Source organism: Zeus faber (genome assembly GCF_960531495.2).
Source record: "Zeus faber genome assembly, chromosome: 9".
Classification (NCBI taxonomy): domain Eukaryota; kingdom Metazoa; phylum Chordata; class Actinopteri; order Zeiformes; family Zeidae; genus Zeus; species Zeus faber.
This window is the reverse complement of record NC_137197.1, coordinates 20,778,791-20,803,527: the sequence shown is the minus strand read 5'-3', so window position 1 is coordinate 20,803,527 and position 24,737 is coordinate 20,778,791. Positions and strand designations below refer to the sequence as shown.

The window sequence follows — 24,737 nt, the reverse complement described above, 5'->3', positions numbered from 1 at the left end:
ACGCTCCTCGCCTGCAGCCTCCGGAGCACCATGCCAGTTTTCCAGGCGCGTCTGCCAACTCCTCTTTATTATTAATTGATATGAATTCGTGCTCGCTCCTCACGTCCGTCCGTCCTTTCCGTCCTCCGCCCACCGCCGGCCCGCCTCCCCCTTCACCCCCCCCCCCCTCACCCCCTCCCCGCTCCTCGGTGTCCACTCCCCTCCGTGCCGCATCCCTTGCCATAAAAAGTATCACTACCCCCCGATTTCTCCTTTTGTTTTTTATTTTGTTTTATTTGTGTCGTTCCACTTGTATTCGGAGCCGCTCATTCCCCCGGGCTGTTTGTGACACGGGCCTGTGTTTAATGAGAAGGGAACGTTTAGCGCCCCGTGCGATCCCGGACTATAATAAAACCCAAAAGGTAAAACCGAGGGCAGGAACTTCGCCTGACCCCGACTTGAACTTGAACGCATCATCTTAAAGGGACAGGCGCGATTTGATTTTATTTTTAACGTATTCCACAGAGTGTCACAAAACCCACTTTAATGGGGGAAACCCCCCCAAAAAAGTCGGTTGATTAACTTAAATAATGCTCTAGTTACGTTTTTGTTTTTTTTAACGTTACCTCAACTTAACAAGTAAGAAATGTAGCCGCCCCCCCCCCCCCCCCAAAAAAAAGGAGAAAAAAAAAATGTTTTTGCAAATTGGCGCGATATGTTTAAGATGTTTCAAGATAAAGGTTTATGCAATGGCTGTTATTTCCAGTGCGTCGAGTTTAGGAGGGGGGTGTAGGACTAACTTAACGAATACAACAGAATAAGTGCTTACAAATGGCATTTTATAAACGTGTCTGGTTTTGGTTAACGCCGCCGCTGCTGCCGCCGCCGCCGCTGCTGCTCGTCCGCGTGCATGCATCGCTGTCGCTGTCTGTCCGTCCTGTTGCCGCCTGTCTGTCCTTGTGTCAAATTGTTGTTGAAAAAAAAAAATTAAAAGTTTGGAGCAAAAAAGAAAAAGGAGAAGAAAAAAAAAAAAAGAAGAAGGGGGAACAGGACTCTTGAGTGTTTGAATCCCAAGAGGAGGAAAAGGGTGACAGTCTCTCCCTCCCCCCCCCCCCTCCTCTCTCTCTCTCTCTCTCTCTCTCTCTCTCTCTCTCAGGTAAAACACCTGTTGTCTGCTGGATAAGGTGCATGGTGCATATTTGCCGTGTTTGAGGCCTATACTTCACACCGATACGATGCCTACATTTTCAAATAAAATACCCTTTCGAGGGATTCCAAGGGATGAGGGAAGTATTTAAAAAATAATAATAATAATAATAATAATAATAAACACGATCAAATGTTTGTTTTAACGCTACGCGACATATCCTTAGGACAAAGCGGCCCATCAGACCATATGAGATCAATTAATAAAGATAAAACAAGACAAAATAAAATATTTTAAATGCGCTACTGAGAATGACACCCACGTATACACATGTTGCAGCTTCTCTTTATTATTTCAGAAGATGAGATTGAAACAAAAAAAAAACCCTCCCCGGGGGAACTTTAACCTGTAAGACATTGAATTTTTCCACGTTTCCCTTTCACACTTCCATGTGATTCCAATGGTCGTACATCATACAAGTAGCCCCCTGCAAAAAAACAACCACCCCCCCCCCCCCCCCCAAAAAAAACAACAACAACGTGATCGCACACACGTCCCTTCCAGGCCACACGTGTCAGTGTTTTAAACACGGTGCCGTCGGTAAATACGCGAGCGGGGACCACGGCGTGGGCGTTGAGCATCTTACCTCGGACTCATGTCTGGTGCGGTGTCCGTCTGACTGCGCTCCGTCTCGGTCTCCCCTCGCACCCCCCTGCGCGCGTCTCGCTCCTGCAAACCCACGCGCGTTTGACCGACACTTTTTCGGGTCTTTTTCCGTCCGCCCGCTGCGTTTTAATCCCCCTTTTTCCTTTTCCTCGTTTGCTTTTTTTTTTTTTTTTTTTTTTCGGTCCTCAACTCTGCACCGTACTTTAATTTGCACCGGTGCTACCAGTCACACACTTTTTAAGATGTGGCGGGGTCCGGTCGGACCGAAACCCGACTGGACCGCGCGGAGTGCGTGCGATCACAGCGACACCCAATGGTACACCGGAGTACTGGGCGTGCTGGGGGCACTGGGGGTACTGGCTGTACTGGGTGGAATGGGTGTAGTTAGGACTGTACTTGAGTATTTTCGATTTTTTTTTTCAAGTACTGTACAACACTGTGATAATGTAATAACACTGTAATAAGGTAATCACCCGTAATAATGTGCTAGTTTATATGATACCATTATTCATAACATACTATATAATAACACACCACTTGCCACGAGTACTATCTTTATATATTATTTCTATCCAGTGATTCTCAACCCTTTTTTTTAATATCAAGGCCCCTCAATTTGATATGCATTAGACCAGGGACCCCATTTGATGAGATTTCTGGGGTCGCGTGAGAAGATATTTATTGTTGGACATGATTTAGTGTTTAGTGTCTATACTCTAGTTAGGGAAACTAGGGTCAAAACAGTCACAATTCTACATTCTCTAGTGCGGCTAACATCTTGTAAATCAAATAATGGTGAGGTTTGAAAATGTATCAATTTGGCTGGGGACCCCACGTTGAGCACCACCGCTCCATATGCTACATACTTAAGTGATATTGTACTTTACATTGGCGTAACTGCCAGCTGCCCCTATTGGGCCGACAAGTTACCAAAACTAAATTCAGTTAACTTCTGCTAACTTCTGTTATGTACATATATATATAGAAATGTTCTCTTTTTGACTCCAACTGTATTTTGAATGGTCTGATAAAACGACATGATTACACACACACACACACACACACACACACACACACACACGCACACACACACACATATATAAATACACACACATACACACACACACACACACACACACACACACACACACACACACACACACACACACACACACACACACACACACACACACACACACACACACAGAGTTCTGAAATACAAAAAGATTGGCGGTTAAAACTTAGATGAGCTGATTATGTTGCCACCTTTGTGTTCGTTTGTGTTTGTCTTACCAAAACAAAGGTCTCTTCGTGTTTGGTAACGTGTGCAGTGTTTTAATCAAAATAGCAGCTGACAACCCCCTAACCTCCCAAACGCAGGGTCTTCCTCTTGGAATGACCACCGTTCAAGATGCTTGGTTGGGGTCCACGCCAGAATCTCCAGATCCTGGAGGTCTGGTGTGGAAGGTATTGTCTCACACTTCCAGTTCCACGCGATGAACCGGCGATAACCTCCCAGACAGAGGAGGGCAGGAGAATGATAGGAGCTATTTCTAAACCTGACAGGATCCAAAATAATGGTTTGCGACCAGGGAATACACAGACACAGCTTGTGATGTTACTGCAGTCTTTTATTTTTTTTTGTCTTTCTTCTTGTTTTTATCCATTTTCTGGTAAAAAAAAAATAAATAAAAATAAAAAATCGACCATTCTGCCGTCTGCCGGTGTTTACAAAGGACTAAGAATCGAGCGAGAGCTACTCCATTTAAACGACATATTAAAAAAAAATAGACTTATTTAACAGCCAGAAAGGAAGGGAAGGGATTTCAGTTTCAACAGGAATAATTGTTAACTTATCTCTGTAATCAGCCAGCCTCTACACGCCTGCACTGCTCATTAAACTCCCGCTTGTCGAAACGCAATTTTAACATAATCTGGAGCGCAAGAAACCCAAAACGCTGAACTCGTAATGAACTGAGAAAAAAAAAAAAAAAAAAAAAAGGGGCCTTTCCAAATTGTTGGTTGTAAGCAATGATTTAATTAAGGCGGTGAGAGGGAACGAGGACGCGGGGAGAGAGCCGGAGCCGTGCGCGGCGGCCTGCGTCCTGCAGCAGATGGCGACCATGCAGAGGGAAGGGGTGGATGCACGGATTAAGCTCTCAGAGATGTCTTTCACCCTTTGATTGAGACACTTTTTTTGGGGGGGGGGGGTGTTGGTGTTATTGAAATGTCTGCAGTTGGAGGTTTACACGGTGGGCACTGACAACGAACTGATGGAAAGGAAGAGAGAGATAACCTTGAGATCCCCCATAAACGCGACCATCTACCGCACGTATTTTCCTCTTCCCTTCCTTCGTTCCTTCTCAGCGAACACAGATACTGGAGCAGCACGCCCCCCACCGCCACCGCCACCCCCCCCCCCCCCCATCCTGATCAGAGGCGGTCCTCAGCCACCCCGAAAAATTGAGCGGTGCAGGCTCAACGTTCACACACAGGCCTCTCCTAACTCATGGTAATGAGCAGTTCGGCGACAGCTTTAGGGCCCGGGCATGCTAGGCGTGTCATTTGCATGAGCCGCGCCGCCGCGCACGTCTGGCCGGCGTTCCGGCTCGTCCTCCGCTGGCGACGGAGCGATCGTCCCCGGTCGGAGCCAGATCCGAGACGGGTTTGGCCGAGGCCGAACGGCGCGGAGGGAGAGGTGCCCTGCGCGCGAGCTCATGGACGCGACGGTTAGGACGCCACGGTTAAGGTGGAGCTGGAAACACCTTTCCTCTGTTTGCTCCTCCGCTTTGCTTGTTGCACCAACACATGTTTCGTCTTGTCGATATTCTTTTTCCCTGCGACTTTCCTCGCACGGCGCTTGGAGTTTGCGCTCGCGCCACCGCACGGCGCCGTACCTTGTGTCGCCGCGTGTGGCAAATAACGAATCTAAATGAGATATTGCTTTTGTAGGGTTTGACTTGGTGACTTTCAACTCGAGCGCCGTTGGCTTCATTTAGAAATCGCAAACAGCTGCATTCAGGCCTGAACGGTCATGGTATAGAAATTCAAGTCATTGCTCAACATTGTACACATGTTGTGTGGTATACTACATGGTAATCTATGCTGACCCACGGTCCGCCAAAGTTAGCAAAGTTTGTGTATGCATGCATGCGTGTAAGTGTGTGTTCGTGCGAGTGCGCGCGCGCGTGTGTGTGTGTGTGTGTGTGTGTGTGTGTGTGTGTGTGTGCGTGTGTGTGCGTGTGTGTTGGGCCGCTGGTCCGGCCCCCGGGCGTATGTGGTGCACATGGATGTCCGCTGCATGGTCTCCGCTCTTGGTCGCTCCTCATTAGCCTCACACAGTGCAGTCCTGCCCCCCCACCACCGCCTCCCCCACCTTCACCCCCTCCTCCCCTCCTCCCCTTCCCCTCACACCACCGCACATGGGAGGGGGGGGGGGGGCAACCTTTTGTTTTTCGTCGACTGACATGCAGCCCTGTTCTAGCTCTCCTCCTCCTCCTCCTCCTATACGCTCTCTCCTCCTCCTCTCCTCCTCCTCCTCTCCTCCGCTCCTCTCCGCCGACTAAATCTCTTTTCCGGCTCGATGCTGCTGAAAACCATATGGTGTGTGACATCATGAGGGCAGGAAGCAGCGAGAGGGAAGGGGAGAGCGCGGCTTGCCAGGTCTCTGCGCAGTGATGTCAGCACAACGGCATTCTGCGAGGCCCTTTGGGGGGTGAGATGGGAACAGGTTGGAAAGTTGTTGGCGGGTCTTTTTTTTTTTTTTTTTTCTCTCTCAAGAATGGAGTCCCACCTGGATAATCATGAGGAGTGGGTGGGGGTGGAGGTGGTGTATATAGATGACTTTATCGCTTCCTTGCAACTGACACAAGGGATGTATCCTTCCACGGATTTGGGTTTGTTTGACAAAACTTTACCAAACATTTTGGGGGGGGGGGGGGGGGGGGGGGTTGAGGTTTATCTCAACCTAACCCCTAACCCTAACCCCAACCCCAACCTTAACTTTAACCCTAACCTTAACCCTAACCCTAACCCTAACCCCTACCCTAACCTAGTCATCAGACGAGGTGGACTGGATCTGAAGATAACCCCCCAATAACTTAAACCCAACCCCAACCCTCACCTTAACCATAACCCTGAACTTGAGCTTTGGGCTTTAATTTTATCTCCATTGTTCCTGGTCTCTCGCTCTAATAATGACAACGCCGCGGTTCATCTGTCTTTTTCCTTTTAGTCACTGGCAGTCACAATCTGCTCACCAGGCTTTTCGTCTGTCAGCCCACCCCCTCCCCCTCTCCCTCACCCCTCTTTCCCTCCTTCCCTCCCTCTCCCTCTCTCTCTCTCTCTCTCTCTCTCTCTCTCTCTCTCTCGCTCGCTCGCTGGGTGAACTCTCCAGCTTTGTTGTGAGGTCCTGGTCTCCATACCATCACCCCCGTTCCACCCAGCCCTCTATCAGCACACACACAACCATACGTAAACACACACACACACACACACACACACACACACTCCGTCTATCTCTCGCTCTCATTGACACACACACACGCACACCCGCGCGCACACACACACACACACACACACACACACACACACAAATACGCCCCCCCCCCCCCCTGATTAATGGCAGAGCTGGGGAGTGTGCCAGGCAAGCTCCTTACAGAGGAAGGCAAAAGAAGAGAGGGAAGAGAGAGAGGAGGACAGTAGAGGGAGGGTAAGGACATGAGGGAGGAGGAGAGCACTGCAAATGATAGAAGAGGAGAGAAGTAGAGGAGAAGAGTGGAGAAGAGTGGAGAAGAGAAGAGAAGAGAAGAGAAGAGAAGAGAAGAGAAGAGGAGATACAAGGAGAGGAGAGGAGGAGCGAAGGAGAGTAGCGGAAGGACATGAGGGAGGACGAGAGCATTGCAAATGACAGCAGAGGAGAGGAGGAGAGGAGATAAGGGGAGGAAAGAAGATGCGCAGAAGAGAAGAGAAGAGGAAATGGAAACAGAGGAGGAGAGGAGGAAGAGACAACAGAACGAGGGAGAAGAAGGGGAGGATGAGATGATAAGGAGAAAGGAGAGGAGATAAGGAGAGGAGAGGACGGTAGCTGAGGGGAGAGGAGAGGAGGAGGCGAGAGAGGAGGAGAGAAGAGGGGGACAAGGGGTGAGGAGGGGAGAGGAGTAGAAGAGAAGGTAAGAGGAAACGAGAGGAGAGGAGGGGAGGGGAGGAGAGGGTCAGGACATGAGGGAGGAAGAGAGCGCCGCAAAGAGCAGCAGAGGAGAGGAGATGACGAGAGGAGAGGGGAGGAGGAGATGAGGAGAAGGGAGGAGGAGCGGAGAAGATAAGAGGAAAGGAGGAGAGAAAGGAGAGGGGGGAGAGGAAGCGAAAAAAGGAGAGGAGGGGAGTGCTGGTGCAGCTCCTCCTCCTCCTCCTCCATCCTCCTCCTCCTCCTGCAGGGACACACGCCTTGGCCCGGCCCCAGGAACAGAGAGTCAGGAGCGGGCTAACGGAGCGAGGGAGCGAGGGAGCGATGGAGGGATGGAGGGGGGGCTGCAGGGGGAATAGAGGGAGGATAAAACAAAAGAAAGAGGAAAAGTGAAGCTGATCCAATAGCAAAGCATTGTAAAGCTGCACCCTTTAAAAGGAGGAAAAAGGGGTTTTCAGCCCCCGGGAGGCTTTTCATTACATGAAAACTACAAGCAAAGCAAACGTATTAAAAAAAAAAAAAAAAAACGACTCGAAACTATAAATGTTTTACTGGCTTTTTTTGGGAAAGGTATCGACGGGGGCCCGATTCTTTCCAAACCTCGAGGGTTCAACGGTAGTTCCGCGGGAAAAGGTTCAAAAGTTCTCGTCGAACGGTGAGTTGTCAAACAGTTAACTCAACAATCACGGAGCGATTAACTTTGACAAATATGGCGGAGGAAGTGTAAGCACCGGCGGCTGGAGTCCGAGACGCTCCGGAGTTCATTCCAGTTGAGTTTTGGGGTTTTTTTTGTTGAAAAAGCGAGAGATTAAAAAAAATGGGTTTTCAGGGGCGGGTTTCGCGGAATCCGGAATCCGGAGTCCGGAATTTAAAAATGCCTCTCTGAGACGTTGCTCAGTTTAAGGTGAATTCGTTTTGGACTCGGAAGTCCCCGACCGGGGTGATGAGGGACCGGTCGGCTCCCTCTGTCTGGTGCTCGGTGCCGGTCTCGGTCCGGGTCGACCTGGTCCACCTGGGAGGCCACGCCCATTCATCCAAAATCTTAAACTAAGCTTCACTTCGACCTAGACGAGCTCCGATCTTCCTTCTGGAAATGGAGATTTCTTTTTTTTTTTTTTTTTAATAAAACCCCCGGACCGAGAGAAGGCCATCTCAGTTGGGTCAGGATTAAAAGTGTGATTTGGTCTAAAGCTCAGGTACTAAACTCTGACCACGAGATCGCCCCAAAGTGTAAATCCGGTGAGTAGAGGAACGGTGACACAGAGGAAAAAAAATAATAAAAAATCGTTTTGTTTTTTTTTGGTTGACTATTTTCTTTTCTCTGGCGTTCATGAATGTGCCAGTAAGGTGTAAGCCAGTTATTTGGAAGACGTGCGTGTGCAAAAGAATGGAATGTCCCTTCTCTCCATGACATGGACAAATGAAGCATCCAAAAGACATCTGACGGGCGAATTAAACATGATGATGATGATGACGATGACCTTAAAATCATTTTACCAGAAAATCCACTTCAAATCATTTGCATGGATAAAAAGAAAGAAAAAGAATGGAACACAAAAAACCTGAAGAATAATAATAATAATAATAATAATGAAACGCTCCCTGGTTCCTCTGAAACAACATGTTGCGTAGAACTGAAACCTTTCCTCAGACAGCACGCAGAGAGTACGGGGATGACGTGCTACACCCCGCGAAATATCCCAGTATGCAAAACACGACGCCGAGGGCGTATCCCACAATGCATTGCGAGGGCAGAAACGGCCTGGTCGTCAACCCTCAACATGCTCCTGGAGGGAAGCCGTCGAAAAAGTCTTCGTTCGCGCGCGCGCGCTGAGAGCACATCGGACGAGTCGTTGCCCCGCGTTGGCGCGGATTTGCAAATGGCATCTCAAAGCCGATCGGCGCCGATCCAGGTTCTATGTCACAACCCCGACCCAATCTGATTGGTGCGTTCAGTGTTGTTTCTTCACAGAGGACGTCTTTTACTTTCTATTTCACGGTCTTCCTCTCTGCCAGACGGCCAAACGCCAGCGCATTTGGAAGAACGCGAGAGTGTGGACGTCACGGGGCCTTTACAGGTTCAAGGGGCGCGCGGTCACGGACGCCGGTCCAACACGACAGAATAACAGAACCCCGCCGCGCCGTGACGTGAATTGGGTTCGACAGCCGGCGACCCGAGTTCTGCTTCGCTCGGCACAAAACAGGCGGCGAGGGCCGCGGTCGCGGCGGAGAAATGTAAACATCGGACACCCCTGCCCGACGGATCCCAGCGTCTCCCCCCGGTTCCTCTCCGCGGCTCCAAGGCTCGAGTGCAAGAAAGAAAAAGAGCGATTCGGATGCGATCGCTCGGCCGCCGGGAGCACGACGAGCGCGCGCCGAACGGCCCCCGGGTGGGAGGAGGGTCCTGGAGGAGCGTCCTGGAGGAGGGTCCTGGAGGAGCGTCCTGGAGGAGCGTCCTGGAGGAGCGCCGCGGGGCCTCCCCATCCAGACACTTTCAACGCAGCTGCAGGGACCAGGTCACCTGCAGCACATTTGAAATAAAACACAGAGTGGATTAATGATGCAGGAGGGGGATTTAGGAATATGGATAGATGTGTCAACTTGTCAGTCAGCTTGGTAAAAAACAAAAACAAAATGGATGAACCGTCTCAGACCTTTAATCTTGCCACAAAGCTTCTCGATAAATTCAGCACAAGCATTGCGAACATCATATATTATGGTGTTATATAAACATTATATAACATGTTGGTTGATTTCCTGTTTTTTTTTTTTTTTTTCAATATTTTTCAGACCTGATGAAAGCATTTTTGGTTGTGTGGATAACTTTCCAGTGAGAGTTCATTCTTCCTAAATTTGAGATAAGCCTTTATCAGACATTATCAGCTTTCATGGATTGAGCAGCTTCATGGATCGCCTGTATGTTTGCGCATGAATGACTGAGAGAAAAAAAAAAGTGTGTGTGGTTGTACATAAGGGTGTGTGTGTGTGTATGTGTGTGTGCGCGCGCGCGCAAACCTAAGGGGTGTCATTTTCTCAACCCCTCTGCCCTGCAGTCCCATGCTTGCTGGAGGCCCTCTCCCCCCTCTCCTCACCCCCTCTCTCGGTGTTTTATGGGCTGTGTGCTGCGGTGCGCTGACCTCCCCCTCACCCCGGTGCCACCCAGCCCGTGCAGGACTCAGGCGTGCACAGGCCGCTGCCAAAACCCCACAGCGCCACATCTGCAATCCATAAACGCCAGCCACTCTCCCTCCCACTCTCCCTCACCCAGTCCTTCCCTCCCCCCCTGATCTCCGACTCTCCCCTCTTTCATTTCAATGCTCTCGTTCTATGCGTGTGCACCCTCTTGGTGAATTTGAACCCTGCCCTCGAATCTTCCTCCGTCCGCCCGCCGTCCGTCTCTGACCTCTGGCCCTTCCACCCATCCCTCATTCTCCCCGCGGCGCTGCCCCTTCCTCCCCCAAATACACGTCTTCCTCCTCCAACGGAAAGAAATCTCTCACCCATTATATCTCCGGTGGAAGCCAGCGACGTGTGGTGGCAGTGAAGTGGGAACCGCAAGACATTCCACCAGTGTTCACTCCTTCTGACTGCCGCTCGGTGCCAAACACACACTTCACTTATGGGCTGGATGCTGCCGCGCCACGCTGCACTCAGTCCCCAAACAGCCAAATGTTTATCTGTTTTAAATTGATAGTGTCAGGCAAAAATGTTGTGTACGCATCTAAATCCAGGGACTTTTTTTTTTTTTTTTACCATGTGTTACGTTCAGAATGATCCCCACGGTGGGGGTATTGATTTACATCCTCCCCCCTCGCCGTGGAGCGTTGGCTGCTTGTTGCACACAGCACACACTTTTTCTTTTTTTCAGGCTTTAACAAATTGTATTCTACGCTGTTGTGCTCCGAACGTACCCTCGCTTCAATACAGGTTAAAAATGGGAGCGGAGGGGGGAATAAATGGAGTGTTGCAGCTAAACTGTCCAGGGCCCGCCGCTTGCCCCCAAGGGCAATACAGACATATCAGTCTTTCAAGATTCGTATTATCTTTGTTTTTAAGGGTTTTCCACTGTAATCAAAATCACAGTCTATCTAACCTCACCAAAAAAAAACAAAAAAAAAAAAAAAAAACTTTTGCTCCCCGTTACTTCTTGGATCGGCTTCTTCTCTCCATCCCCTCTTCACCTCCTGGTTTCCCAGACATATTGGCATGCCTCTGTGGTGCGGTCCCAACAGAGGCCCGGATGAATCATGGCGCTGCGAGAGCGCAGTTTCATGATAAATATTACAATTCATAAATCATTGTTTTCCCCCCGCAAGAATAAAGAAGGGAAAAAAGACACGTGTGTGATGGGATGGGAAAGGGACGTAAAAAAAAAAAAAACCCAAAAAACTGTTGAGCGATAGAAGATCCAGGGAGAAAACAAGAGCGGGGTCATGATCTGTGTGAAAAGAAGCTTTCGGGTGAGAGAGAGAGAACGGAGAGAGAACGAGAGCAAGAGATCAAGGGTCATTCAGCGACTTTTATCCAGACATTTCTGATTATGCACAAATACCAGTGCCATACCTTTAGATTATTATATGAAATCTAATCTTGGTAAAAATATTAAAATAAAAAATGCACAAAGGGAATCTTAATAAATGAGCCAAACACCAACAATTGAGGCATTTTCTCCGAACTTGTAACACAGCATATTACTATTTGACCAAAAAGTTAAAATGGCTCTTTTCTTACAATGTCCTTGCTTGAAAGTACATGGTTGCCAGTTGCACTCACAAGGCTGGATTGTCATTTCACTCCAGTTATATTTCAATCACATCTCTGGGACCGCTGTTCAGCCACGTGTCTAAAGCTGATTCGTGACCGCCATCCAGCGGCTGGAAACAGATGTAGCAGCATGACGCCATTCGATTGTTCCACGCTGTACTTTGTCTGACCTTTCCATATTGCCCCTGCGTTCAGCTCGTATTGTTATGTTTTTTTAAATCTTTGGCTGTTTTTCCAACTTCAACCATGGGGAACAATAAAGTTATTCCCCCAATCCCAGCTCAAATAAACAGTTGAGAATTTGGTCTGCTCCGGACAAATCTAACGAGACCAAAAACTCCTAACAGTCAATCAATCAGTCGGACAGAGATGTTTGGTTTTTTTTTTACATAGATTTAATGTTTGGGAAATAAATGGTGTATAAATAAAGACATCACATTACTTCACGTTTACTTTCAATGAAGTATCTTATTTTTCACGTGTTTTTTTTTTTCCCCCATTCACCGTGGACTTGCTTCACTGAATGTTCCCCTTGTGTCGCTGAGTTTAAATGCCCCTCAAGAACAGTGTTTCAACAGTTACGATCGTTCCTGGATCACGCAGCGCGGACGCAAAAGGAAAGAGCCGGATCCTCCAAAGGTTCTTAGAAATTCCTACGGCGCGAAAACGCCTTCCGTGATCGATTACAGTTTTCGGGGTTTTTGAGAAACGCAGCACGAGTTACAGGATTCCCAGTTTCCCATAAACGCAGCGTCGGCTCATGTTCTCCGTCTACGTGTAACAAAGGCTTTGCAGTCCACAGGGCGCGAGCCGGCGGATGCGCAAGACTTCCGAGAGACGGAGCTCGGACTTGTACAACTTATGTCACAAAGCGTCCGGCTCCTCAAAGCAATCAAATCGTGCGACCGTCACAAGTTGCCGCCCCAGATGTACATCGATATTGATCCAACTCAAAAGACGTGTCCGAAATGTCCCGGCTCTAACGGGACCTCAACCATGTCTGTGCGTACTGCGGTTGTCGTGTACCAGATACTTTTAGCCTGAAAAACCCAAACAACCCAAACCCAACCTGAGTAATGACGATGAAACTAATGGGTACTTTAAAAGATTTTTATGTTATTCGTTTTATTTTCGTGAACACGTTGCGTCCACAACCGCCCACACAAGTCGCTTCCCTCCAAAACGTGACTTCACTCCATGTCGGAGTCGTCCATCTCCTCCACCTCCCTCTTGACCCAGGGTAAGGGCAGCGGCACGTAGGGGTCGTACGTCCACCGGGGATACACCCGCTTGTACAAGTTCATCATGACCGTGTCTTGAGAGCGGAGCTGACTGTCAAACACGCACTTCATGTGACCGTGAGTTCCTTAAGGGGAAAAACAAAAAAAAAAAAAGGGAGATAATAAAAAATAAAATCCACAATTTTAAGAATGAGAATCACTTTATTACTAGGAATGGTGAACAGTGTAATATTGGCAGGAGATCCGCTGGCTACAACGGAACCAAAGAAATATTGGCCGTTGCCCCCAGAGTGTACAAAAATATACAGAATATACTAAATGTGATACAATGCACAGGAGACATTATTGTTATGGGTGTATATGGAATAAATTCTAAAAATGAATTATTTCGAGGTACCAACAAGCTTATTTTATCTAGATTTCATATTGTGAACCAACTCAATGTAAATACAAAGAAACCCTGCATTAGAGAGCTTGTTTAGGAGTGCGTCTCACCTAAAGCCTCCTTGATGTGGCCCCTGCGGCCCCACTTGGTTCGAAGCTCGACCGGTTTGAACCACAAGATGTCCTCTGTTGCAAAGAAAGAACAGATAAGCCTCGTTCACTCTTCTAGGAAATGCACATCGTATTTCCACTGCACAATAGGGGGATTTGACTATTCGAATTTCGATCGAGATTACATTTGAGAGGAGCGTTTCATTTTCATAATTTTCTTTCATTTTTATCTTCTTCAAATCAAGACTCAGTCTAACAACGGCGAAGCAGTCAGAGCTGGAAAAAAATAAAATAAAAAATAAAAAGTGAAAGTCGAAGAAGAACCTTAAACTCAAAAGTCAAATTGAATCGTGGATTTGGAGAATCTAGCACCCCTATTGCTCAAGCGTGTCCTCTGGCGCCGCGCCCTCACCTCTGTTGAAGAACATGTACCGGACGACGGCGGAGCGGCGGTTGATCTTGAAGGGGTGTCCGCTCAGCACGATCCTCTTCAGGGCCACACGCTGCGGGTCACAACTCAGCAAGCTGCCCGTGGCCACCAGGTCCTGCATGCCTGCAGGACGGACAGGGGAAAGAACAAGATGTAAGTATGGTATTTCAATTATAAAAAAAATTAAATGGTGTCTGCGCACACGCACTCACACACACACACACACACACACACACACACACACACACACCGTCATCCCTCTGTTTGAAGAGCAGCACGCCGGCTGTGGGGAAGGTGATGGGGGCGTACACCGACACCACCATGGGGGCGTCCGGTCTGAGGAAGCGCTCCAGCTTGTGCTTGTCGGCTGAGAACACAACACGTCGGATTTAAAGCAGCGCTATGTATTCGGGTGTTTGGCGCCGCCACAGTTTGAGTGCAATTGCACTTTCACGCCACGGCCGTAAAACTCTTGTGCCGTGTCCCAAAATCATTCATTTTACCGGACAAATTTGAACCTTATCGGTCACGTTTCAATAACAGTCTAGGTTACAAACGCAGATATAATGTACACCTGTGGACCCCCTGCTACTGGTGTAGGTACCAGATGTGCTCCGAAAATGAGTGGAATCAAAATGATTTTGAAGCTGTTATTTTAAGGTAAAAAAAGGTCATAGTGTTGCTTTAAGTGCTCAACAATTCCACCTAGTGGCCAAAATTCAGTTCCTATTGCTTAAAGCCCAGTTTCCTGGGCTGTACACCAACAATTCAATTCAGTGAGAAAAACTGCTGCAACACCATTCAATAAAGTACCACACGATCAATATGGGCTCTAGCTAAACACCAATACCGTCACGACAAGTCCCACATCAACCAAAATGAGGTTTACGCATCTTAGTACTACAGCTATTGTGTGTTATCACCGGGTGTGTTGCATTACATTTCACTGCATATATGTATGAAAGTATGTATATGTGTGACGAATAAACCTCTTGAATCTTGAATCTAAGTACTATTCCTCACATACACTACAATGAATTATCCAAATGCCTTTGGTGCTATATCTGATATGGAGTAGACTACACTTTGTTTGCTGTTAACAAGCAATAAGGTAAAATTCTAGATTTGAAGTGATTTGATTTTGATAGATTTTTTTATTTTATTTATTTTTGAATCAAATTTGATTAACCCAAAACTAATGTCCATCAATCTAAATTGATGCATGAACACCCCAACTAGATTCTTCAATAATTAAAAAAAATATATACATAATATTGCACTGCCTTTTGGGCGATGGGTCGTCTTCTTTTCCTCTGAAACTGTATTTAATTTAACTTTGAGGCCCGAGCGGTTACCTGAGGTGTGCTGTGAGAACAGCGGGGAGGCCCTGAACCTCCTGAATCCACAGTGGAAAATAAGCTCCTCTTTCGACTTGATGGGCTCTGTGTTGCTGGGGTGTCGTCTGACCAGCAGGTGCATCACTGACATCTGGACACAGCGGAGAAATACCGCCCGCCCCGGAAAATGTCGTTGTCATACAAGATAATTACGGTTGACAATGTTGTACTTTTTAGTTCCTTATATGTGACTAACATAAGCCTATAATCGTGTAATAAGACGTTTACCTTATTGCAGAGCCATCTTAGTTAATGTTCCTCAAGCCAACAGAGGGAAATGCAGCCAATTCACATTCTATTTAAAGCGACATCAGTCTACCGATCTAACATCGGTTTTAAATTCCCTTGACTCTGGATGGTAGCATATGATTGTGGACTCGTCGTCGGCGGAAATAATCGTGTGCATTGTGTAACTAACCGCGGCAACTCTAACTACAATGCGTCTCACATATCAACGTCAGATTGGGGACCCCACCTTCTGCTCGTGGGGAAGGAGGGACACCAGCACCAGAGGCCGCCCTGCCTGGACGCCCTCCATCACGGAGGCAGGAACGTCCGCCACGTGGAGCGTCACGTACCAGCCCACCTACGGAGAGGCAACGCCAGCGGAAGTTAGCGGAGCTGCAACCAGACCGGATGTAACCACCTTTTGGACTCTGTTTTTTTCTTCTTTTTATTATTATTATTATTATTATTATTATTATTATTATTATTATTATTATTATTATTATTATTATTATTATATACCATGGCTCCGTCCTCCTCCTTCGCCGCCTCGGCCAGCATGCGGCGGCGGGTGCGCTCAAAGTTTTGAAACTGGAAGATCCGCGAGTAGTCGAGCGGCAGGTTTTCCATGGGGTCCCAGGGCGAGGAACGGAAGCTCTTTAGGCCCCGGTAGCGCTGGAACCTGGGGAAGAGGAGAAGAGATTTTCAGAGCGTATTAAGCCCCGGTCACACCAGGAAATAGCCGGTTTGAGAACCCTGTATGACATATCTACGAAACGGAAGCGAGCCGCAGCGCACCTGGTTTTGGCCGTCCTATCCAGCGGTGTGTCCACCTCGTCGGGGAACAGCACGTTGGCCCGTGCCTCTCGGTAGCGTTTCAGACCTTCCCCCTCCTCGGCCTCGTCCATGTTCTCGTCGTAGCGCTGGTCCTCTCCGGCTCGCTCCGTGGCGTACACCTCATCCTTCTCCTCCTCCTCCTCCTCTTCTTCCTCCGAGACCCAGCCTGAACCTGGATCCTGCACACAGACAGACAGCGGTTTCATCTTAAATCAGTCTTGAAATTGAATTCTCATTAAACTTGTTGATACACTATTCCTGTTCCATCTGATATATTTTTCCTACAAAAACAACATGATTTGTCCTCTTATTTTTCTTTTCCTTTTAATTTTTTGAATCCCTCCGTGGCTACCTTTGTGCTTCTGTAAGCCTCCCATGACCACAGATATTGTTTTGACCTGGTTGGTTGACCAACACACTGTCACTGTCACACTGTCTTGGCCTAGGATCAGGGGTGGCTGTACACCTGTTGCTTGTCAGAGCAATTAACGGACACAGGTTAAATCACCCCCGCCACCATTAGTTGCTGAGCAACAACTAATGGTGTGCTAAGATGGACCATGGTAGACGGGAGCTGGATAAAGGTACGGGGAGAGGGGGAAAAAAAAAAAACCCTGGAGTGAGGGAGCGGTACGACAGCAAAATGAAACAAGTGATATATTGCTACGGTGATGACTCCAATTAAATATATTAAACTAAATTATTTTGTATTATTATATATAAGAATTTCAGTAGTATCATAAATATTCCTGTATGTGCAAACCGGCTCAGCAAACCTTTCTCCCGAATTTCTCCATTTTGAAATGAAATGAGAAGAAATGCTCCTGACGCCCCGGCGCCAAGTCACAAAATCTCAGAGGTGCACTACATCGCATAGGTCCCCACGCGCCATGACGCACCCCCTTGTGACGTCATTAGCTTTTGTGTTATCAATTAATCAACAATTGTTTAAGGTTAACAACCATCGATGAAAGCAATTCCTTTAAATTTGCATCCCTAGACAGAAGCGTGATCATTAGATGCCGTGTGGGGCAACAATGACGGAGTGACGTAATGACGACTTTCTGTGATTATTTATACGTGGGGAGTCCACGAAATGCATCATGGACTACTGCAGTTTGTATCTTACGACTTCCTCACATCTCGCAAAGTTAGGTCGGACACAACGCCGCGTCTAACACGGGGTTAGAAGCGAACCGAATACCTTCATTTACAAAAAGAGCAAAAAAGATAAAATATCAATCGAAAAAGCCCTGCCATTGTCAGGCAGGTTAAATGATACACAGACACCTACACATGCCTGGTTTGTAACCACTACAGAGCGATGTAATCTACACTACGCAGCTCGCACGATGCAACATTCTGATCCACAACCTGCACACATACAACCAGTTAACCAAAGCGTCCTAACATAACAAACTCATCTCGCTCCACCACCCGAGCGTAAGTTTTAGAACCTCTGCGCATCGGCGATGCACGAACGTTCGTGCTACTTCCGGTCAGATTTCATCTGTTTTTCAAATCTGTTTTTCTGCTCCAAATGTAGATCGATACGGATGAACCTTGAACCACGAGATGTCTGAGGTGTCCCGGTTCTAACGAGACCTCAACCATGTCTGTGGGTCCAGTGGTAGTCTTGTTCCAGACACTTTTAGCCCAAAAAATGCCAAGGAGAATAATTATAATAAACATTTGAATAACAATAAGTTAGGCTAACCTTAACCCTGAATAAAGCTGCAGGCAGCAATGCACAGGGTCCAGGTTAGTCAAAATTACAGTTTTCTGAGTTCCCATGAAATGCAGCATCACTTCCTATCGCGCCAAATTACAATTTTCTGAGTTCCCATGGAATGCAGCAACAGTTCAAACAAATTTTCCAAGTTCCTAAGGAACGCAGCATCAGTTCCTGCTGTCTCTCGTCTCGACCTGGCTCAGATCCTGCCCGAAGCAACCAATACACACCAATGGAGTCTAGACTGCAACGCACAGCACACCTAACCCCATGCAAAAGAACGTCCCCCAGAGCCACACCCTGTACATACTGTATATAACAAATTGGATGAAGATGTCGCAAAGCGCCCGCTCCACCACCCCGGCCCGGCCCGCTCCGCCAACCCGGGTCTCTTCGTTCAGCTACTTCCGGTACGCTGGCACCGCGTCCTTCAGAAAAATGTTTTTTCAAAAATTCCTGCTCAAAATAGATCGATGGGGATCAAATGTGGACCACAAAATGTCTAGACTGCTCAGAATACAACAATGTTCCATTCGTGCCCGTGGCTTCTGCGGTTGCTGTGCACCAGGCACTTCCAGCCAGCAAAGTGCCTCGGAGAAAAATAATAATTAAAGCTGCAAGCAGCAACAACCGGGTCCTCGACGTGCAAGTGTTGGTAGGACGCAATTTGAAGTCGATCCAATAAATCGCCTTGGAGGAGTTCACAAAAGTGCAAAGCATGAAAATGACCAAAAATTGATTAAAATATCAAGTCAACACTGCCTTTTTTCGAACATGACTCAACGTTTTGCCACGCCCACACCGTGTGACAAACGCATTCATTTAACGACTTTTAATCGTGAAGATGTCTTGCAGACAAAAGACACCTTTAAATATGGCTAGCTTCCTGTTGTGTTTAGGTTTTGTGGGTACAGTTTAAGTCTAGTAATGTTACACGTGTGTACCGAATATGGTGAGTTTTAGTGGGAAAAAAAGTAAATAGGTTTGATGTTTTAAAAATGTTTAAAATTTTTGAGGGGGCGCTAGAGAGCCATTTTGCCACGCCCATGCACCAGGACATCGAAAATCAAATGCCTCACTGGGACTGATGAGTGTGCAAAGTTTTGTGAGTTTGAGTATCTTAAGGCCCCCAAAAAGCCGAACGGCTGGAGTGGTGGAGCAGGCCGCTTTATGACAATAAACGGAGCAATAACAATAGGGTCTTCACCCACATTCTGTGGGTGAAGACGCTCATAAAAATCTGAGAAAAACAATAGGGTTGCAGCCCTGTGGGCTGGACCCCTAATAAGTACAAAACGTGACTCACATGAATATATTTTGCCGTCCTTTTAAGTAGAGGTGGAACTAAAATCCCTGGTGGAGACAGGAAGCTCTGCTCTGTCCAGAGAGGAAGACCGGAGGCTTCTCTCGGGACTCCAAACACTATTGTTGTGGCCACTGCCCAGCACGCCGCACCGAACACAAGCACTGAGAAAACAAACAGTGGCGCTCGGACGCAGGGGGAACCAACCCCAAGGCACGTAGCCACCAACTGCTGCCCGGGCTCCAAAACACTAATCTCCCTTCACCCTGAGGGTTTCTCTGTTAGAGTCACTACGAATGTTGCCATGACAACAAATAGCAGGGAAACAAATCAACCCGAGGTGGAATCACATTTGGTCTACAGTAAAATGTCACTTGTTTTGTTACATTCCATTCATTAATTTAGGCAGTATCGCCAACTAGGGACAAACCTGTGAAGCTATGTCCTCATCGTCTCCATCCATCGCTTCATCCATCATTCCATCGTCGTCATCGTCTTCATCATCGTCGTCTTCGTCACAGCTTTCCTCATCTTCATTCTCGTCGCCATCATCTGCAATCCAGGTGGCCTGATAGTCGGAGGTTCCTTTGGGAACTTTCATCAGGCGCCGGTTCTTTCTGGACTCTGGACAGGAAACAGGAATCATTTAAGATTTGATTGTTTTCTTTCCAATAGTTTGTTATTATGCTGGAAAATGTTTTGCTCTTCAAACAGAGGGATGACGGTGTGTGTGTGTGTGTGTGTGTGTGTGTGTGTGTGTGTGTGTGTGTGTGTGTGTGTGTGTTGCTTTGCAAAATAGTTTTGAGATACAATTGAGAAACAATGATTTAAATTTAATGATTGAAAATGTGTGTGGCTTTACTTTGGGCTTAAAGCGCTAAATACCTTCTTCAATTCCCTTGCCCAAGCAAATAATGCTCAGGGTAATTTGCACTCATTTCAACCTATTTTACTATTAAATAAAAGCCGAAATGTGATTGTCAAGTCATGAATATTAAAATCATGAGAGCAAGAAAAATATGTCGAAGGTCGATTAAAAACACGGCTTAATGTAAACTGCATCTTGGTTTATTCACCACCACTCTCAGTTGGTTTTATTAAATAATGACTCACAAAGCAGGTCTGACGCCCGTTTCATTATGGTGTTGAAACCCTGAGTCACTTCTTACCGGGTTCTACAAAGCAGAGCTACACACTGTATATATCTACCTACACAAATCAATTTAGGAAATGGAACACTCTCAAACATCACCACAATTTAATACAAGTCGTAAAATAACATTTTAATCCAACTTCCTGCACCTTCGGCCTCGAGCAGCTCCATATCCGTCGGCCATGTTTGCTCCCCGTCCATGGGGTCCACCTCGGCTTCAGCCTGCAGACTCTCCCTCTGCGCCGCGTCGGCTTTCATCAGCACCCGAACCGGAGCCTCCTGGTCGGCGCCCTCCTGCGGAAACACAGGGGGACGGGATAAGGGAGAAATGAAGTCCTACAATGCCAAAAACACCAAGGGTGTTTAAAAATAACAACACATTTTCATGAGGGACAAACAGAATAATAATAATAATTGACCATTATTTCCTTTTCATTTCTCTGCATTGTTCAGAGGGGAAGAGGGTTCTATACTAAAAAGGTCTAGAATAATAGCAAAAATAAAAATAACAATAATAATAACTCTAAAATAATAGTATGTTGCTGGAGCTTTTTTCTGATACGGTAACACTATTTTAGATTAGATTCATTGCGTCACTGCACAGAGTACAAGTACTGAGGCAACAATGCATTTCTCTGCATTTACCCCTCCTAGTAAGTGATGTATGTAGGAGCAGTAGGCTGCCAGATAACGGCAGCCCGGGGAGCAGTTAGAGGGTTAAGTGTCTTGCTCAAGGACACATCCGCACGCTAGGAGGGAGTTGGGGATCAAACCGGCAATCATCCGATTACGAGACGACCCGCTCTACCTCCTGAGCCAACCCTCCTCTTGGCTCATAAAAATCATTGCACACAGACTTGTTTACATGCTAAAATATCTAATTAAAGAAATCCAAAACGGATTATTTTAGCCATGTTAAATATTTCCTTTGGCTCAACTATATTCTATTGTCCACACATTGTCCATTATTAGTTAGCACATTAAAATAATAGGAACAGCCAACAATTGATCTATGATTTTAAATTTTAAATTCAAGGACACCAACCATCACGTCCATGTCTCCACCCTTCCCGGGCTTCACAGCTCTGGGCGCGGTCACGTTGAGGGGCAGGGGGTCTGACGGCGCGTCAATCTGGCTGAGCTGGAAGTCTCCGTGTCCACTGATGTGCACCAGCCTGTTGACCTGCAGCGGGCAGCCGCGCACGTAGCCCGACACGTAGAGCGTCCCGAGGCCGGAGCCACCGCTACCTCCGCCCTCCGAGCTGCTGGGGCTGAAGGAGACACGCTGGGCCACGAGATGGGAGCGCCTGGAGCGGAATCCCAGCTTCCTCTGCCGCTGCGACCCCAGGTGCCTGAGCAGCAGCGTGGCGTCCGGCTCCGCATCCAGTGCAAACAGCCGGGAACCGGGAAAGCGAACCTCGATGATCTTGGACAGCGCTCGGCGAGAGTCGACTTTCTTCTTCAGCGCCAAGTCAGACACGCCCTGGCACACCACCGCTACGGGTAGGAACAGTAAAGAGAATTTAATGAGGACTTTTAAAGAAATAGGTACATTTTTTTTAAATAATTCCATCCTACGGTTGACGTGTGCACTTACCGTAGCTGGGCAGCCCCTGTGCAAACAGGCAGGACAAGCAGTAGTCTCCATAGGCGTCCCAACCCTCCGTGGAGTCCAGCAAGAAGATCAGGCTGTCTGAGATCTTGGCCACGTCCAGAAGGGAGTGCAGGTCGGCTGAATGAGTGAGTGAGAGAAAGAGAGAGAGAGGAAAACACTCAGTATATACATAAATACAGTATTTACATACCGAATTCTAAATGTAGAGCCAGTGCCTTGGTCGATGGCATTGGCATAAGTGTGAACCTGTCATGCATGTATTTTTAGGGTTTAGGTGTAGGTAACCCACATAAACACGAGAACTTGGCAGAGAGAGAGGGAACAACATGGGTTTGGCTAAAATTTGAATATTATTTTCATGAAAAGTAGCCAAACTGTGCAAACACTTAAATTAGGCCATGGAAATAGATATGTATATGAATATTTTTGGTTGGATACATTTCTGATCCCTTTACAAAAGGTAGGTTTTTAACACCTGATCAGACCGTTCATCCTCAATTACATTTATAAACCTGTACCAAAACACTATTGGCTTTTAAGAATGTACAAATATAAATAATATATTATATTAATATTAAACACTCCAAACCAACAGATTTCATGGTCTTCAGGCCCGCTAGAAAACAAATTATTCGGGTTAGACTCCTAAAAAAAAACACTATTATACAGTATTAAAACATTTCTTACATACACTAAAGCGATAACTCATAAAACATGATTGGAACACAACAACTCGTTTTGGTTTTTTTTCCCCAGGGGGAAATATTCACCTGTGTTCGGGCGTAGAAAGATGAACCTCTGTTTGAAACGAGGCAGAATCAGCCCAAAGCTGTCCTCCACGCCGCTGACACACTGCTCGTGGCGGACCACGCCGCCGGCCCCTTCAGCCCGTAGGAGCTTGGTGACGGCTGCAGCGTCCACTCTGGCATGAAGCGCCACCACAGCGACCAGGTGAGGGGGGCCGTCCTTGCTGCCCAGCCGCCTTTTCTCCGTCAGGACCTAGAAGAATTAACGGGATTAAAAAAAAAAAAACACAGTTCAGCGGGGGCACAACAGGAACACTGGAAAACTGCTGTGTTTTCGACGATCAAAGAAATCACCATGTCCTTCTTGTTTCTGCGGATCTGGTTGGCTTTGTGCCGCCTGTCCATCCTCCTTTGCTCCCTCCTCTGTTTTTTGGTGAGGACCGTCACGGACACTCTGCCTGTGAGAAAACCAAATGTGACTCTTTGCACCAAAGGGGCATGAATAAATATTGAGGAGAAACAAGAAAACAAATATCCTGTTGCTTTCATCAGGGTGTAGACTTTACAAGCTTCTAATCTATTCCCTCAGAGAAGCCGAGGGAATAGATTTGCAAACCAAATCAGAGTTGTCTGTAGTCTGAACACGGCTGTAGTTTCGCAGTTTTTCTACCTCCTTTCTGAAGCTGTGACAAGAGGTTTATTCATTTCTACAACTCCCACGATCCCACGCTACTTCTGATGTCATCATAGTATATCTTGTTTGTTATTGTTTTCATTGTGAGACCCCTCCATCAACCATTCATCCAATCTACTTCACACTTGGCGGGTATATTGCTGGGCACCCAAGGATGTGCAGTGTCGAATTTGGCGCAATTTGGACACGCAACATGTAATATTAATAAACTTTAAATGAACGAGAGAACAGCGAGCCGCTCTGCTCTGTGCAGCAGCAGGCGACGGGGCTTCAGGGCTCTGCCGCTGGGTCACTTAAGTCCGCAGAGCAGCCCGTCCCGAACCGCACAGTACGGGGTGGGCGATAGAGCAACATTTGGTTTACATCCTATACCAAGTAATACCGGGGCCAGAATTGAACCAAAACAAACCGTTGTTATTGGTTTTGTTTGGAGGAATGGTGAACTGCATAGTATCGCAGGTGGTATAGATACCTTTGGTATGGATCCGCCCACCCCTACAATGCAGCCCCTTCCAAACAGGCATGTTTTGAACGGGCACAGCACTAATGTGGATAAATACATAGAGCTGATAAATTATATAACGGAAGGGTGGTACGTTCAGCTATAGGGAGGACAATAGTGTTTCTAACAGATCATCCAATGTCAACAACTTTGCATCACGATATTCCCTCGTGTTTAAGACACTACTGATAACATGGCGCTGCTAGATCATCAGTTACTCCCTGGGCACCTTAAATGTGCAGGTCCTGTGTCATTTAGAAGTAAAACTGAAAGAAACGTCTGTTTGACAAAGCGAACGCTGGAACCCGCAAGTGCTGTTACCAACCCACTCAAGTCTTGTTTTGCGCCGACGGGTTGAATACTCCACTGTAGCGTAATATGAATGAGTAGGTAGAAACAGAAACGAGGTGAAAATATGAAAACGGACATGAGACAGGGGGCTTAAACTCGCCAACACAAAGCCCGCGGGCTGTCAAAGGTGTTTATAATTGAACGCAGCCGCAACTTTGTTTGTAACGCGCCGCTTCCCCGAATAGATTACAGAATAAAGAGCGCCATCGACGTATTATTTTGACAGTGGAAGTGGAGAGCGTAAAATTGCCAAACGTCACTTTCATGGTGTGGGC

General features: G+C 47.2%; 1 protein-coding gene across 1 annotated transcript in view; it reads right to left on the bottom strand.

The window, feature by feature from the left end:
- Positions 1 to 12,837: 12,837 nt before the first annotated feature.
- Positions 12,838 to 24,737, bottom strand: part of tsr1 (TSR1 ribosome maturation factor) — a 12,389-nt gene continuing 489 nt past the window's right edge. Inside the window, exons 2-15 of the mRNA XM_080007526.1 lie at positions 23,270 to 23,373; positions 22,940 to 23,168; positions 22,152 to 22,286; positions 21,600 to 22,051; positions 20,704 to 20,848; positions 19,832 to 20,025; positions 16,328 to 16,545; positions 16,052 to 16,211; positions 15,780 to 15,890; positions 15,263 to 15,395; positions 14,158 to 14,274; positions 13,890 to 14,030; positions 13,478 to 13,552; positions 12,838 to 13,107 (exon numbers count right to left, since the gene is read on the bottom strand). Of these exons, the coding sequence (XP_079863652.1) occupies positions 12,932 to 13,107; positions 13,478 to 13,552; positions 13,890 to 14,030; positions 14,158 to 14,274; positions 15,263 to 15,395; positions 15,780 to 15,890; positions 16,052 to 16,211; positions 16,328 to 16,545; positions 19,832 to 20,025; positions 20,704 to 20,848; positions 21,600 to 22,051; positions 22,152 to 22,286; positions 22,940 to 23,168; positions 23,270 to 23,373 (2,390 nt within the window). The 3' untranslated portion in view covers positions 12,838 to 12,931. The remainder of the gene's footprint in view (positions 13,108 to 13,477; positions 13,553 to 13,889; positions 14,031 to 14,157; positions 14,275 to 15,262; positions 15,396 to 15,779; positions 15,891 to 16,051; positions 16,212 to 16,327; positions 16,546 to 19,831; positions 20,026 to 20,703; positions 20,849 to 21,599; positions 22,052 to 22,151; positions 22,287 to 22,939; positions 23,169 to 23,269; positions 23,374 to 24,737) is intronic.